We start from the raw sequence: 18,243 nt of genomic DNA on the forward strand, positions 1-18,243 counted from the left end.
ATTAAATTCATAACATTTCTGTCCATATAGTTTTTATGATTATTTCATTTTTCAGTATGAATTACTTATAAACATTACCATATGGACATCTCAAGAAACTTTAGATTTTCCATGTTTGAAATGTGTATTAAATTTGTATTTTTTTGTAATGCAAATTAAATATAATGATATAAATGAATGAATTTGTATTGTACAAGAACACTAAATTTCCCAGAATTCTCTATTTTAAGAAAAAAATTCTGTAAAATGAAGTTAGACATTTGAAAACAATGAGACTTATTTTGAAAGAACTTCCTCTGTTGTTGAATATTTTTTAACTTCCTTTTCCTATCATTCCAATTCAGTGTCATGTGACATAATTCGATTCAAATTCACACTCATGATTTGAATAGGAGCCAGGTTTTTTTTGCCCAAGTTTGATTTTAGTGAATGCTGCAGGTGTTGTGAACTTAGATCAATACTCTAATGTGACCTGTTGGCCTGAGATGATGAACTTTTGCAGACTAGATCATGTGAGTTTTGCTGAGCCCAGTGGAATGAAACTTACACGGAGGAGGTCAGCAGCACTGGAGACATGTTACATCATATTTTTGGTCTGATATTCTCATCTGCTTTAAAGTTTCCTTACCAACATAGAAAGCAGACTGGAATATAATTTCCAGTCCATCGATGATATGAAAGCAAGATTGTAGAGGTAGACAAATAATTGAATATAACAATCAAATCAGCAGTGATTTATAGTGTTGTCAAACTTTTTGAGGTCAGAACTTTCAGTTCACTTCAGAACTTAACAAGTGTCCGCATGTTACGGCATGCTTTGTAGTTTCCAGTGAACCGTTCAGAATCAGTTCTCTCATTGATCTGTTGACCACATTTCCAGACATGTCAAAAACAGGTGAAAGAGCAACAATCTGTCAGCGCTCAACCTTACGACATCAGCCTGACAACATAAGGTTTGTCAAGATGAGACTGACTGTATGAGTTTTGAGGATGCCGGGAAATCACAAGATCTGTCCATGTAACAGCAGGCCTAATTGAACTAAAATAAAGGCAGTCAGTCAGTGAATGAGTCTCTGTAATATGGATCATTTGCAACCTGATGCTTTTATTAGAGCTTGGCTGTCACAAGCTTGTAACGTTTGCTGTCATGCGCTGTTTGTTTTCATGACTCGGCATTAGCGATGAGTTCAGAGGAACAGCAGCGGGGTGGATGTCCCAGCCATCTGTCCCAAAGGAACTCTTCCACGGCTGCCAGAGGCAATGCATTTACATTTGCGGTTAATTAAATGCGTTGAATTTAATGCAGTTAACTGATTGATCTAATCTGGCGTTTTTATGGTTTCATTGTGTTCTGTGTAAAGAAGTGCAGAAGTTTGAACAAACCCCTAACAGTGACTTTGGACACCAGAATCCAAGACCACTGAAAAAGTTGATGTATTTTTCACATTTAAAAAAAAAAAAGCCTTATTTTAAGAGTTATAAGACATGAACCAAACCAGCTATGGGTAAAAAAAATATTGATTTCTCGATTTTAATCGATTCTCATTTTTACGAACTTTACGAACGATTTTTACGCATCATCCTCTCCTCCGCTTTAATACCAGTTACAGCGAAATAAACATGAACATCTGAAGGTATGTTAAAATATACAGTACAACTTACTGAAATCCGTATCATGTCTTGTGTAATCGCTCAATCAGTGCTTCAACCTCGGAAAGACGTCAATAAAACAGCTTCAATGTCATGTGACGTCATATTTACCTCAGAAAAACACATTCAGTGACCATAAACTCATTAGTCAGCTAGAAAAGTGACTCTTGAGAGCAGCATTCTGATAAATATAGTTATGTACCGTTACATATTCATTATCATGTTCTTCAATAGTTACGACTGCCGCGATTTTAAATGTTTATATTTCACAAAAATTAATTGGAGTAGAAATATGATTATGTAATTCTAAACGTTATTTATAATAATAACATCATTGAGTGTAATTTAAGTTTGTATATAAATAAGTTAATTTAACCTTCAACATGTGTAGTTACAGCATTAGTTGAGAAATTTTTCCTCTAGAAAATTTACCATGTACTGAAACTGAAATACTTGGTTTGAGTAGGACAAACTTAAATTAAACAAATTAGTTCAGTCAGATTAACTTTCATGAGTATTTACCACTTTTTTTTTTCTTTCAAGTTCACAGAACTGATATATTTTAAGTAAACTGAATGGTTTCATTGTTTTGAGTTTAATGAACTTATTTCTTTTAATTATAGTTTAACAGAAACTGGGCTGGGATTTCTATTTCCCAGCATGCTTTGCCCATAACACTCGAAAGGGAGAGTAAATGCTGTTTTTTTTGTGCAAGATTAATGTTAAGTGAGATTCAGTAGTGGTTAATGTTTTGTTATGCTAATTTAGAGGAGTTTCTGTTAATGTGAGGTTTTGGAGAATTTCCATCAAGTGGTGCAGGTTTGAGAGCAAATATGTTAAATGTTTTATATTGCGGTACTCGTTCAGCAACCGGGCTATTGTTAACATGTTAGCAAATTAGCATTTTCTGAATTAGCTTGCTAAGCTTACACTAATAAAAATGTTTACATTGAGGTTATATGATAATTTTAAGTTAAATATATGAATTAGTGTATTCATGTTAAGAACAATTAAAATATGAGTTAATATTAAGTAAGCCAGTTCTGCTTACTTAAACTTCAACTGATTACCTCAATTTTTTTTGAGTTTTGCCAACTTATTGGGGTTTACAGTGTTTAATTTGAAACAAAAAGACAAAAGTTAAAGAATGTATACTTTCTACATCATTTGCAGTCCTCAATGGGAGTGGATGGGCGTTAAAGTGTGTGAAGTGCTTGTTGTGATTCTCTGATTGGTAGAGATTTTCTTTGCAGTATCATGGGTAATGTATTTTATTTTTTTCCCCAGCAATTCTGCTGTTAAACAATTATTTAAAGTGCTCACTTTCCTTGTAATGTATTGGAATTTGAAAGTGAATTGGTGTCAAACATGATATGCTGATAAGTAAGCTCACCTTCAGCTGGCTTGGCACAGAGTTTGGTTTATTACGAAACACAGCGTGTGACTTTCTCTCCCCCATCACCCTTATATGCTGTATTTATTTTCCATTGGAAAAGTCAGAGTCCTGCTGACACAGTTAACATAACTTTTGGTTCTGTGTGTGTGTTCCTTTAGCAGATTTGTTGCATCCTTTAAACAAAATATTAGCAAATGTAAATGACCAGAGGTAATATTTGTTAAAGCATTAGTTCACTTCAGAATTAAAATTTCCTGATAATTTACTCTCCTCCATGTCATCCAAGATGTCTTTCTTTCTTCAGAAGGTTTCTGAGGAAAACATTCCAGGATTTTTCTCCATATAGTGGACTTCACTGGGGTTCAACGGGTTGAAGGTCCAAATGTCAGTTTCAGTGCAGCTTCAAAGAGCTCTACATGATCCCAGACGAGGAATAAGAGTCTTATCTAGAGAAACCATCGGACATTTACTAAAAAAAAATATATATATATACACTTTTTAACCACAAATGCTCGTCTTGCACTGCTCTGTGATGCTCCATGCATGACGTAATCATGTTGGAAAGGTCATGCGTGACGTAGGCAGAAGTACAGCGAAAATCTCATTTTCTCCTCCAACTTCAAAATCATCCAACATCATTTACCTTTTTTGGTAAAGGGTGTATAACTTAGTCTTTGCACATTCTCTTTGAGCATTTGTGGTTAAAAAGTGTATATATATATTTTTTTTTTAGTAAATGTCCGATGGTTTCTCTAGATGAGACTCTTATTCCTCGTCTGGGATCATGTAGAGCTCTTTGAAGCTGCACTGAAACTGACATTTGGACCTTCAACCCGTTGAACCCCAGTGAAGTCCACTATATGGAGAAAAATCCTGGAATGTTTTCCTCAAAAACCTTCTGAAGAAAGAAAGACATGAACATCTTGGATGACATGGAGGAGAGTAAACTATCAGGAAATTATTAATTTAATGTCATTGAGATCCTATTATAGTTTTTAGTGAAATATTCCTTAGTATTTTAAATATACAGTGTTCCCTCGGGAAGAACTTGGTACAGTTGGTGCATTTGGCCTCAGAGACTGACTGTCCATTGTCAATCCGTTTGGTGGCTGATCTCACCGTAGGAGGAATATAGATGTGTCAGTGTTGAGCCAGAGCACAGCATGCACAGCCTTGGAGGTCCACAAATCTCTTAATGTAGAGATCTGTTTTCAGTCACTCACAGCAGAGCTTTCATGCAGTTACATAATTCGCTAAGTTCCACCTTTAGACATCACAGACACAAGGCAGATTTATGATATCGAGCTGCGACTGCGTTACAGAACCGGTCTTTCCTGTAAGATACTTTGCAAAACCGTTCTCTTTAGTTTCTGAAGAAAGCAAGAGCCAGATTGATTGTTTGCCATTATTTCAGGCTTTTCCGATCTTTAAATGTGTTCTTAAAGGATTAGTTAACCCAAAAATTTCTATGAATTTCTTTCTTTTGTAAAACATGCAGAATGACAGACATTGTCTTCACATCTAACTATCCCTTAGGTGATCAGTATCAGAGCTTTTCGTCCATTTTTGTTATCTTTGGGTCATCTACATGCAAGTTATTTATAACGCTCTTCCTCTCGTCTCCTAACAGGTAGCGTTTCAGGATGCAGCAGTACTGAGGATGCTGATTGTCTTAGTTTTGCTCATGATGGTTGGGAGCAGTGAAGTACACGGATGCTTAAACCCGGAGGGCTGCTCCAGCTCCAACGGCACCTTCAGCAACACCTCCAGGGACTACTGCTATACGGCCCGGATCCGCAGCACCGTGCTCCAGGGCCTGCCCTTCGGAGGAGTGCCCACCGTACTCGCGCTCGACTTCATGTGCTTCTTGGTGCGCATCACAAGCTTACAATTTTCATTTGTTCATTTTTAATGGATTTGGCATTTAAAGTCAACATGAAATTAATCTGGACCCTGTTTACTTTCTTAACACGCATTCCTGCACTATTTTGTAAATGCATGTTATAATTTTATTGTAAACTCTATAATCTTCCGGTGAGACTTCTCTGGTGATTTCATTTAGACCACTTAAAGGTGATTTACATTCTCTTACCCCATTTTAATGTTCATTGTCTAGTATTCATTAGTATGCCATTCCAGCTCAACCAGTAGCGTGAGTCTGGGGTGTGGCTGAGCCAGAGGGTGTCTCCTTTAGGACCCGAGTGATCCCATTGGTTCAACTGGCTTTTAATGGATAGTATTTTTAGCACCTGATTATAATTTCTGCAAAATCACTTTGATTTGTATTGTTTAAAATGCATTACAATGACCATATAACTGAAGCTTTAGTTTGTCAAATCAAGCATTTCTTGTTCTTTTTTTTTTTTCTTAGCTTATATTATATTAGGCATGTTTTTTGCTTCCAATATCTGTTTCCAGTTTGTTATTATGCAACACATAGACATTCATTTCATATTTCAAGCATGTTGTTTGTGCACTTACTGTAATAAACATCATACAATAGTGAAAGTCATAATTAGTCAAGACATCACGATAACAACTTTTGATCAGGCAGGGTCCTAAAGGAGACCCGATTCCTGGGGGGCTTGATTTCTCATGACACCGGTGTGGGGTGCTTCAATACACCACCATTGTGCACCCTTTCAGAAAGTCAAATGTACCAGTTTATAATGTTTGCTTTGATGTGTCCAGTGTAGACAGCTTCAAACAGGCATGTCATGTCAAAAAATGCACCAGTGCAGACCCATCAGAAAGGGTTCATTATATGCGAGACGCTCACGGTCACTTTAGACGGGGTGTTCATGGCACACAGCTAAAAGTATCCCTAATATGTTGAACCTTTTATTGAAAATAGCTAATTTTACCTATTGAGGTAACATGCACCTATAAGAGCTGTGTTTGTGATGTCCAAAATGCGCTTTATTTTTGTAACTTCACCTTTAAACGCCACCTCTCCACAATCAACAACAATATTGTATTCATTTTTAAAAGCAACGCCTAGTTTAATAGTGACTTTAAAAGGTTAAAGTCATTAAAATCATATTTCTGTCATTTATTACTCTCCCTCATGTCGTTCCACACCTGTAAGACTTTCGTTCATCTTCAGAACACACATTAAGATATTTTTGATAAAATCCGAGAGGTTTATGACTCATCCAATATAATCAACACTTTCAAGGTCCAGAAAGGTACTAAAGACATTGTTAAAACAGTCATGTGACTGCAGTGGTTCAACCATAATGTCATGAAGAGACGAGAATACTTTTTGTGCGCAAAAACAAAACAAAAATAACGACTTTATTCAACAATCGCTTCTTTTCTGTGTCATTCTCATGTTGTTTACGTCCAGCACCTCCAGGTTCTACATCAGAACGCCGACTCGTTATTGGCCGGCTCCTGCGTCAGCATCCCATGCATGCGTCGTGCTGATCACGTGACCAGCTTCGGCCAATACTGAGCCAGCATTCTGATGTAAACACTGAAGCTTCACTGTGTTACTGCGTCACCTGCGTAACATAATGACAGGGAAGAGATTGATGAATAAAGTCATTATTTTCATTTTGTTTTTGTGCACAAAATGTATTGCCGTCTATGGATTTCATCAAAAATATCTTAATTTGTGTTCTGAAGATTAATGAAGGTCTTACGGGTGTGGAACGACATGATGGTGAGTAATTAATGACAGAACTTTCAATTTTGGGTGAACAAACCCTTTAATGTTGATGATAATGTAAAAATTACAACTTACATCCAGATGCTCTCGAGGGTGAACTTGACTTTCATCCTCCATGTTTCAGTCAAAATGCCTCCTCATAAGTGGATGCCAGTGGTGTTTCAGGAGGGGAGTCAACTGCAATAAATGGAGGTCATTGTTCAATTAACTGCAAATTCACATTCATGTCAGGTCTGGTGTGGAATGCCCACTTTCCATTATCCAATCAATTCCCAATGGATAAAAGTAAAGTTAGCAGGTTGCGAAAGCAATTTTCATGTTGACTGGGGATTAAATTCTGTGGACGTTTTTATCATTCACACTAGTTTCATATTTCTTGGGTCTTCAAATAAATCTGTGATGATCTCGTTTTGCCGCGGTTCTAAATTTATGCACTTTAGGAACGTGTTTCATAATTGAGCCTGTTCGGCATTTGTGTTTGAATGCATGTGTGAATGTGATTGTGTAACGTGTATGTTCTGGGTCTCCAGGTGCTGCTGTGTGTGTTCTCTGTCTTGAGGAAGGTGGCGTGGGATTATGGCCGTCTCGCATTGGTCTCTGATGCCGACAGGTAAAACATAATTATATTCCATACAGTACAGACTAAATATATACAGCTGGACACTTGATTCATCAGTCATGATGTAGACCTTTGATTCGTCCAGATAGCAGAGAAAATGCCTCCTGCAGGAATGCATTGAACGCTGTAAGACAGCAGCATGCTCTCAGCTGCTGCGTAATGGGTTTAGCCAATGGATTGCTTGTTCAGACAGCTCAGCTAGTCTTATTCGATTAGTAATATGACCCTGCCTTTCAATCACACTCACATCCTGCGATTCGCAAACCGGTTTGAGCGGCATTTAAGTGCACGAGAGATTGTGTTTATAGGAGATCTGATTATATTCCAAGCATCTCGAACCTGTTTTTGATGTTCTGATGTCAGAACCTGCACTCCATGTTTCAGGCTAGCACATCTATTTTAACAAAGTCATGATTCAGCTTGAGTCGGATCCAGTAACTCTGGGATAACATGTAGTCATTTAAGGTAGTCATCAACCCCTTAAATACATGGAATGGCTTGTTTTGTGTGTACCTACCCAGCATTCATTGATCTATTTTGAACATTTGGTTCCATAAACATTTCCCTGAATCACAGCACCTACATTATACCTTTCCAGTCATCTATTCAAACATTATAAAAGTTTGCACGGGGTCAAGTGAAATCCTGAAAAGCAAGATCATGAAGCCGAATGCCTGTTACAACTTGGCTGTGCATTACATTTTTAATAAATGATTCAACAGTGAATTACTGCATATGTACACTACCGGTCTAAAGTTTGGAAACATTAATGTTTTTGAACAAAGTCTCTTATGCTCATTAAGGCTGCATTTATTTCATAATAAATACAGAAAAAACAATAATATTGTGAAATATTATTACAGTTTAATTTATGGTTTTCTATTTTAATGTACTTTAAAATATAATTTATTCCTGTGAATTTTCTGCATCATTACTCCAGTCTTCAGTGTCACATGATCCTTCATCCATCATTCTAATATGATGATTTGATACTCAGTTATTATCAATTTTATAAAATGTGATACTTTTTCAGGATTCATTGATGAATAAAAGGTTAAAAAGAACAGCATTTATTCAAAACCTAATCTTTTCTAACAATATAAATCTTTACTATCATTTTTTATCAATTTAACACATCCGTGCTGAATAAAAGTATTAATTTCTTTAAAAAAAAAGAAAGAAAGAAAGAAAAATTACAAACTGCAAACTTTTGAATATGGGGTCAAGAGATTTCTATTTTAAATAAATGCTGATATTTTTTAACTTTTTATTCATCAAAGAATCCTGAAAAAGTATCACAGGTTATAAAATAATATGAAGCAGTTGTTTCCAACATTGATAATAAATTATCATATTAGAATGATTTCTGAAGGATCATGTGACACTGAAGACTGGAGTAATGATGCTGAAAATTCACAGGAATAAATTATATTTTAAAGTACATTAAAAAAGAAAACCATAATTTTAAATTGTAATAATATTTCACAATAATATTGTTTTTTTTTCTGTATTTATTAAATAAATGTAGCCTTAATGAGCATAAGAGACTTCGTTCAAAAACATTAAAAATAGTAATGTTTCCAAACTTTTGACTGGTAGTGTACATGTTTGTCCTAAGGCATTTTCCAGGTTTTCGTCGTAGAACTGTTTCCTTATGTCGCAGATTTCATATCTTGTTTACAAACAGGTCAAGCCACCGTTACTAGTTTGAAAATGGAAAAAGCTGCTAACAAAAACTGGATATGCGTGCTGTTAGCTACATCCAATCAGAATCAAGGATTTAACAATTTAGTGGTATTTTTAATATAGTATGGTGTCATTCTTATTTTTTACTGTTTTATTTAAACACCAATAATGCAAATTTCCATGAGTACATGTAATAACTCGCACCACAGAGGCAAAGGAAAAGCTGAATTATCAGTGTCGTTGCATATCAGCTGCGTAATAGTATCTTCTTCCTCTGAATGAATGATCTCATACTTTGAGTAGTTTCTGTCAAGCATGAACTTGAATCATTTCTTTTCCCTCAGTAGGCGGAATCAGCACTATCAGCGTCTGGACGAGGAATAGTATGTGTTGTTTTTACTCTTCAGCTCTCTCTTCCAAGGACGCCTTGTGTCTGCTTTTTGAATTGACCCTCTGGCATTTCCTCTGCTGTGTGCTCTATCGGGTGGATCTGGGGTGAACTCGTTCACTGTGTATTTGTTTCCTAATAACTCTTTCTACTTCTTTCTATCGTCCTTTTTACTTTACTTCTTTCCTAGAGTCCATTGGTTGAGGGTTTCTCGAGATAATCATCATTTACCTGAGCTAATCAAAATAATTGTGTAATGTGTGTCTTTTAAAGGTGAAGTGTGTAATTTGCATCATCGTTTGGTGCAAAAATAATTGATTCCTGAACCCTTCTACTACATTTTCTCATCTGTCTCTTCCGTTGTTGTTGACACATCAGACTGCTCAAACAGAGCAAAATTAGGAAGTCAAATTACAAATGGTTTACTTAGTTTCTCTTTGCAAAAACTACACACTTCACCATTAAATGATATGTTTTCGTTCCTCTAAGCGTGCACTTTCTGGCCAGGGTCTTTGCACCCTATAGGTCCCACAGGGAAGAGGCTTACAGGGAGAGGTAAAGCATCCTGTGATGGCATAGAAAACCCCTGTGTGACTGTAAGACCTAGTTTTTACGAATACCTGTTGTTTGATTGCTTTTGTCATTGACAAGCAGAAAGTACTGATCCTTATTAGAAGTGGCCCTGTAGAACCAGTCCAAATGTTTGTGGATATTGCAGCTAGAGAATGACATACACTGGCCCCAAAATCCATTTTTTACATAAATTATCAAACAGGATGCCGTTTGACTTTTATTTTGACTGGCTAAATGCCGCTATTAGTTCATACTTTCTGAACTACAGCTTTTGGAGGTCATTGTATCATTGTCTTTGCATATCTCTGTTTAACACACTCTGCCTCTAATCTAATTTATGTTCCTCTCTCTGCATGTTCATCTCCTTTCTAGGTTTACTGCAGTCTCTTTGTGACCAATCTGTGTGTAACGCCCCTGAGCCTCTGATGCTAATTCTGTGTTTGCGTTTGTATGTGCACAGTCACTTATTGCTGCATGCCCAACATGTGGTTAGCCTTGATATGCCCTGAAGGAGCTGAAGTAATCTGAGCCGTTCCCACCATTCAAGTCTCCATGCAGTAAATGATTGTATCCCTTAAAACCTATCTTTGACAATCACAATGACATATTTAAAGGATTGGTTCAGATCAGAATTAAAATATTCTGATAATCTCCTCCATGTCATCCAAGATGTTCATGTCTTTCTTTCTTCAGTGGAAAAGAAATGAGGAAAACATTCCAGGATTTTTCTCCATATAGTGGACTTCACTGGGGTTCAACGTGTTGAAGGTCCAAATGTCAGTTTCAGTGCAGCTTCAAAGAGCTCTACATGATCCCAGACGAGGAATAAGAGTCTTATCTAGAGAAACCATCGGACATTTACTAAAAAGCTTTTTAACCACAAATGCTCAATTGCTCGTATCATCGCAAAATGTGAACTATATTATCGCCCAGCTCTAATCTGCTAAATGTGACATTAAGGTACTATAAACATTATGATTTTCTGTAAAGCTGCTTTGAAACGATGTGTATTGTGAAAAGCACTATCCAAATAAATCTAAAAAAAAAAAAAAAAAAAAAAATTATTAATGAATTAGCATGTTATTTGCTGGAAATATTAATATTAGATCAAATCTTTAGTCTTATATTTATGAAGTGGCATGCCATTAAGTGACTGTACACTTATATGTTAGCTTAAGTTCAGTGCTCAGACAGGGCATGTGTTTGATCATATGTGTTTGTGTTCAGTGTGGCCTCCGCCATGCAGACGCCTGCTGACTCCCGATACGAGCGTCTCACCTCGGTGTCCAGCTCGGTCGACTTTGACCAAAGGGACAACGTAAGTAGCTTGCGATGTCATTATTGTGGATGCTTATGGCTATGTTCAGAGTGGAATACTACAATACTGCACAGACTATTTGTTAAAACCTGTGAAACAGCATTCAGCATGCAACAGTGGGAGTCAAGCTGTAGTTTACTACATAGAAACTTGTAAATGCATTTAAGTTGTACATACAGATAATTATCAACACATACTATTAGATATAATAGATATTCTATGTACATTAAAAAATAATTATGTATTATTCTTTGTAAATTCGCATTCCATTCACAAGAATGATTACGATAACGATAACCACATTATGTTAATTATAAGTGTGCACTGCAGTTATGTCATCTGCCAATTTAAATGCTTGAGTTCTTTAAAGTCGGGTAAACGTTTTTCGTTCATCAGCTAGAAAAAGTCATTCTGAAAGTGATTCCAACATGATTAACTATAATTAAAACTAAAAGCATAAAATAAACATTATTACTTTAAATAAATATTATTTTATTTCAGTTAACGTTTATTTCAGCTAGTTGCCAAGGCATCATTTCTCAATTTCTTTTAGTTTAACTTGAAGTATTAAAATACTGAAGTAAAAATGAATAAGAACTCTGTATACATGTTTTTAAAGGTGCCCTAGAATCAAAATTTGAATTTACCTCGGCATAGTTGAATAACAAGAGTTCAGTACATGGAAAAGACATACATTGAGTTTCAAACCCCATTGCTTCCTCCTTCTTATGTAAATCTCATTTGTTTAAAAGACTTCCGGAAAACACGCGGATCTCAACATAACACCGACTGTTACGTAACAGTCGGGATCATTAATATGTATGACCCCAATATTTGCATATGCCAGCTCATGTTCAAGGCATTAGACAAGGAAAGGCAGTATTAACGTATTAAGGTATTAAGTATTAAGGTAAGCAAGCAAGAACAACAGTGAAAAATGTCAGATGGAGCAATAATAACTGACATGATTCATGATATCATGATATTTTTAGTGATATTTGTAAATTGTCTTTCTAAATGTTTCATTAGCATGTTGCTAATGTACTGTTAAATGTGGTTAAAGTTACCATCGTTTCTTACTATATTCACAGAGACAATAGCCGTCGTTATTTTCATATTTAAACACTTGCAGTCTGTATAATTCATAAACACAACTTCATTCTTTATAAATCTCTCCAGCAGTGTAGAATTAGCCGTTAGCCACGGAGCACAGCCTCAAACTCATGCAAAATCAAACGTAAACGTCAAAATAAATACTTTACTCACATAATTCGAAGCATGCGTACAGTATGCATGACGAACATCTTGTAAAGATCCATTTTAAGGTTACATTAGCTGTGTGAACTTTGTAAATGCGCTGTAATATAGTCGAGAGCTTGTGTGGCAGGGAGCAGGCGAATTAAAGGGGCGGCGCGCTGCCAAAATCAGTGTATAGTTAATGATGCCCCAAAATAGGCAGTTAAAAAAATTTATAAAAAAAAAATCTATGGGGTATTTTGAGCTGAAACTTCACAGACACATTCAGGGGACACCTTAGATTTATAATACATCTTGTGAAAAAGCATTCTTGGGCACCTTTAAAAACTAAACTAAAAATGTAGCTTAAATTAAAATGAAAATGTAAAAATAAAAATGTTAAATATGAATAAAAACTATAATAGTGTATTAATGATAATAACGCTTTAGTTATATAGTGGTGTGGACCTCCTTATTCTAGAATTAGAATAATTATTAAAACTTTATAGTTATCACTATCCCTGTTGTGAACAGGCCTTAAAGCTATCTGCAGTGTTTTTTGTGAAGGTCAAAGCAGCACATGCTGCATGTCGAGAGGTGCATTTTAAAGGGAGTTCACTCTCGAAGATGGTATGCAAATTTTCTATATGCACAGAAACCCGGATGACCAGTATGCATGCTGCATATACCGAAATATTAGTAAAGCTGGAATATATAGCATTCTCAACATTCCCTTCATCTGCCTTACTCGCATATATTCACTCTCTCACGGTTTTTAAAAGCACACACAGGCAGTTTTTCTTGTCGTCTACACACAGCTCTATCTCTCTCAATGCACACACACCTGTAGATTTCATAATGGAACACACAACGCCTTTTGACAGCCGTTTGTTTGCCTCTCCCTTCCCTGCTGTGATCTGGAATAACTGCACTTATGTAAACTGGTGTCACGTGCCCACGCAGCCTCGAACAAGTCCTCAAACGGCACTGGAGACATTGTCTCTGAATGTTGAGGTGATTGACAGGCAATTGAATATGATGTTCTTTGTCTCTTGTTTGTAGGGTTTCTGTTCCTGGCTAACAGCCATCTTCAGGATAAAGTGAGTCCTTTCTGCTGTTACTGTATGTATTTCTGTTTATTTCAACAACAGTGAAGTACTATAGGAACTGTGATGAAAAAACGATCCAAAATGGTGCAGTTTTTGATCACAAAACATTTTCAATGTCAATGGTCCTTTTCAAATTAGAAGTAGAGGAAATGAGGAAGTAGGAAAGATAGATTATTCCAATTATTCCAGTTGGTGTATAACAAGATTTGCCAAAAGTTTATTAAAGCGCCACACCTGGATAACCGAAAATCGTCAAAGAGGCGGGACGTGGGTGGAGCTGAGGTGCCTGGTTGCTGAAACCACGCCCGCCTAGCTCGACTTTATCAAGTCAGCTCAGACTAAGGAGTAGGGCTGTACGATTTATCGCACGATATGAAAAATAACATTGAACTTGAACATGATTATCGCTTAAACGTGATTCTTAGTGTCATTATGAAATTTATTTTATTTTTTTGTGCGGCTTGTCAATGAAGTATGGCTCCATATGCTAATCCATCTGTGAGTTTGAATCGCTTATACTGTAGATTTTTAAAAAAGCAACGTGTCAAACATCATTTCAGACATGTGAAGCATTTATTAACATCTTGTCCAACAAAAGACAACATTTAATAACATGTTTTTACTCCAAACTCACTTCATCACGACAGTTGAGTGTCCTTCTGTGAGATGATGTGGCTTCTTACACAGAATAAGGCAGTCGTGTGTTTATTAGTCATGTTTAATTAATCAAAGCGTTTCAATCTTCTGTTTATTCAGCTACAGTGATATGATGCGTGTTATCTTCTGCGGCAGGGCATTTTTTGAGTTTCTGCGCAAGAGCGCCCTCTGGTTTTCAGATGGAGAAGTATTTACTACTGATTACAGAGCCGTACAGCTCTGACAAGCTGCGCATTAAATAAACGCAGCCGTTGCCATATTGCGTGCTATCAATCTTCTTAGATACTATCTAAAATATAAAGATAACAAGTTATACAACATTTGAAAGTTCTAAAGGTTTACTGTCAATCTAAAGTGTCTGTTTATATAGATGCTCCAGCTACAGTAACCTTCCATAATTTCAAATCAGGACATGATCAACTCTTCTTCACTAGGTGTAGACTGGGGCACTCAAGACTTACCCATGGGCTTTTATTAATAGGCGAAGTTCCTCCTTTGTCTCTCATGTAAAGTTCCTTTGACTATTAAGCATATTCTGTTGTATTGTAATTTTTATGATGCTGCTAGAAAAACGCTTTTATTCAGAAACATGTTTGCGTGGAATATTTCAAAATGTACCACCTGAATGTATTTTAGATTTTCTATCTTATGTTAAGTTGAAATGCTTTAATGTAAATGTTATGGATGATACTGACCTTTTTTGCCATGTAAATAGCCATGATGCTAACATGGCGTAAAAACTTAATAAACAAACTCCAGCAACAGTAATATTGTAATTTTTGTCAGGTGTGAAAAAGACAACACGCGAAATCAAAACAGGACTTCATACATTTGTAATGAAACCAGTCCGTCGCACTTGAGTAAAATGTCCATGATTTGAAAAACATCCAACAGCACTTTTTGTCCACAAAAGCATTAAATCCATGAAATATTGATATATTATCCATTGTTTGCATCATATTTCTTCTGAACGTTCTGCTCTCCATCATCGTTCTTCAAGAAATTATGCAATCTGAGCAGCGTTTATGTTGTAAAACTGATTGGACTCTCACAAACAAATAAGCCCATGTCCAAAGCATATTTTTCAAAATAGTGCAGCAGTTTTATTTATAATATCCAAGCAGCGCTGTCAGATTTTGTAGTCTTGAGAGGCATATTCTCCAGCCTCTGTCACTGTGGTAAATCTGATTGACAAAACTTTTAGCCAATGCCGAGACGATCCAACAACATGTGTTCTGTTTATCTTCCGCATGTGTGCACATGTACACGGATGTACAAAGAGACACCAAATTCAGCGGCTGGAATTAGCTGAGGCGACCGACAGCAGACAAACGACTAGTAGTGACAGCAGCGGCAATCCACCTGTCACTCAAGTGGCCACGCCCTTAATTATGCAGAACTTTAAGGCTTAATATAATTTAAACGGATGAGTTATAAAAAAATTCACCCTCCTCACAGTTGTCATGAAGGGCAAAATTAGCTATATAGACCAAAACCACTTTTTGTACCAGGCTGTAAACATGTTTTTTTCTGCTGTAAAGTTGGGCATTTTAACATGGATTGGGATTGATTCCTTTTGGAGCCTGTCTCTAGCGGCCAGTCAATGAAATGCAGTCACTTCCGTGTTGGATTCAAGAGATAGAACGGAAGGTTGCCGCTTGGTACTAACACATCTCTCTCACCCTTACAGAGATGATGAGATCAGGGAGAAGTGTGGCGAGGATGCCGTGCACTACCTCTCATTCCAGAGGCACATCATTGGTCTGTTGGTGGTGGTGGGCGTGCTCTCTGTGGGCATTGTCCTGCCCGTCAACTTCTCAGGAGACCTATTAGGTGAGTCAGGAGAGTTTGAGAGTGAGTCATGAAGGATTACATGTCTGAATGCAGACGTTCGGGTTTCTGTTCCTTTAGTTTATAAGACTTAAGACTCCCTATGACCCGTTTCTTGTCTTTTCTTCCTACAGAAAATAATGCCTACAGTTTTGGGCGAACTACAATAGCCAACTTGAAATCAGAGTAAGTCCCAGTTAATGTCTGTGACACTGAATTTGACCCTTGAATGATTGTTGATGAATGCATCAGATCTGTTTTTCGCTCTCTTTCAGTAATAACCTGCTATGGCTACACACTACATTTGCCTGCTTATATCTGTTACTGACTGTGTACAGCATGCGGAGACACACATCAAAGATGCACTACAAAGAGGATGACTTGGTGAGCAGAGACAACTTACCCAAAACACTTCAGAGAAATGTTCTGGGTTCAATACAAGTTTCTGTTTACAGCCAGGTTTATTATAGTTAACTGAAACTATAAACAACATTTATAGTTACTTGAAATAAGGAAAAAGTTTACTAAAATAAAGTAAAATAATATAATATTTTAAAAACTTAAACTTACTTTTTTTAGCTAAATGCACAACAAAAATGTACACTTCAGTTGCTCAACAACAACAAAGCTGGAGAATCTCACGCAGCCAAAATGAGGAAAGTGTTCAGCCTTACATTGTTCAAACCGGAGTCGACACTGATGGAGAGACTCAGGAAGAAGTTACAACTTTTAGACGTTTCTGAATGGTTAGTGGATAAATTGATGTAGTTGCTGTGGAGTTGATTCAACTCATCCACTAGCATGTGCCGTCATGTTCATCTTTTGTGCAAATCCTGTATGGACGCCCACTATACATAGTGCACCTATTTGTCAAACAGAGTCATACACACCAGACTAACGTTTCTGCTGTGAATGGAGTAATATTTTTTAGAAAATAATGCTCCTTTTTTAGCAATCGATCTTGCCAGGGTCAACTTCAGGCTATCCAAGCTAACGAGACTCTAAATAGCGTTCAGTGCAGCCAACGACAGAACAGTTAGCATGCATTATCGCTTGTGAAAACAAAATGGCAGCGCCGTGGGTGGAAACGTGCAGATTAAGTAATATTATAATAAGATCCCCTTCCTACGTCACAAAAGGAGTGAAATCTGAATGGCTTGTTTTTTCAGATGCTTGTAGAGAAAGGCAAAAAACAAAGTTACTGGGTTGTCCTTTTTCACGTTTTCTGGGTTGGTAGATGCACCGGGAACCTGATTATAGCACTTAAACATGGAAAAAGTCAGATTTTCATGATATGTCCCCTTTAAAATGAGAAAGAAAATGGTTCAAAATAGGAATAAAAACTATACTAATATCTCAATGCTAAAATAATTCTGTATACACAGAATATTTGGCAAAATGTCCTGTATTATGAACCTTAGTCAGGGTAAACAGCCCATTGCAACCCACTTTACTTGCGTAATCTGGCATAGTTTTTGAAACGGGATATTCATCCTGAAAATAATAAAGGGTGGGACTTGGTTTTATCCATTAGAAATTTAAAAAAAAAAGTGAAAAAGGGGTTGAAAATAAGATATGAACTGATATAAAATGTCTCTTCACAGACTCGTTGTCCTTTGTGTCAAATTAAAAATGTATATCCTGACTAAGGCATAGTTTAGTGCTGCGTGATATTTCTCTCTTAATGGGGATCAACAATGAGCATCAATCAATATTGTGGTTGAAATATTGCTAATGCTAATAAACTGTACTCTGATGTCTCCACATTGTCTCCATTCACAGGTGAAACGCACTTTATTCATTAACGGGATCGCCAAATATGCAGAAGAGAGTGAAATAAAGCAGCATTTTGAGTAAGTTCTTGCTGAAAATGGTAATTTTATGTCACAATGCTAATTAGGATCTACCCTCTCATCATTGGTAAAGGAGAAGTGTGTAATTTATGCACCTGTGTGGCTTTCTTTTTTCTGTGGAGCACAAGAGAAGGTTATTTTTCTATACAATAAAAGTCAATGGGGTCCAATGTTGTTTGTGTTTGGCAAAAGAAAAAAGTCACACAGGTTTGGACATGAGGGTGAGTAAATGATGGCAGAATTTAAATTTTTGGG

At 36.6% G+C, this 18,243-nt stretch overlaps 1 protein-coding gene across 5 annotated transcripts in view; it reads left to right on the forward strand.

Annotated features, from left to right (window-relative positions):
* The window catches only part of tmem63ba (transmembrane protein 63Ba), a 42,085-nt gene that overhangs the window by 6,937 nt on the left and 16,905 nt on the right, over window positions 1-18,243 (forward strand). For 3 of the 5 annotated variants that reach the window (XM_067385584.1, XM_067385583.1, XM_067385581.1), the window contains exons 2-10: window positions 4,677-4,916; window positions 7,250-7,329; window positions 9,369-9,407; window positions 11,213-11,303; window positions 13,602-13,639; window positions 15,996-16,138; window positions 16,270-16,321; window positions 16,411-16,519; window positions 17,918-17,988. In XM_067385584.1, the coding sequence (XP_067241685.1) occupies window positions 4,707-4,916; window positions 7,250-7,329; window positions 9,369-9,407; window positions 11,213-11,303; window positions 13,602-13,639; window positions 15,996-16,138; window positions 16,270-16,321; window positions 16,411-16,519; window positions 17,918-17,988 (833 nt within the window). In that variant the 5' untranslated portion in view covers window positions 4,677-4,706. The remainder of the gene's footprint in view (window positions 1-4,676; window positions 4,917-7,249; window positions 7,330-9,368; window positions 9,408-11,212; window positions 11,304-13,601; window positions 13,640-15,995; window positions 16,139-16,269; window positions 16,322-16,410; window positions 16,520-17,917; window positions 17,989-18,243) is intronic. The other 2 variants (XM_067385582.1, XM_067385586.1) reach the window with 2 other exon arrangements.

Source organism: Chanodichthys erythropterus, chromosome 5, assembly GCF_024489055.1.
Source record: "Chanodichthys erythropterus isolate Z2021 chromosome 5, ASM2448905v1, whole genome shotgun sequence".
NCBI lineage: Eukaryota > Metazoa > Chordata > Actinopteri > Cypriniformes > Xenocyprididae > Chanodichthys > Chanodichthys erythropterus.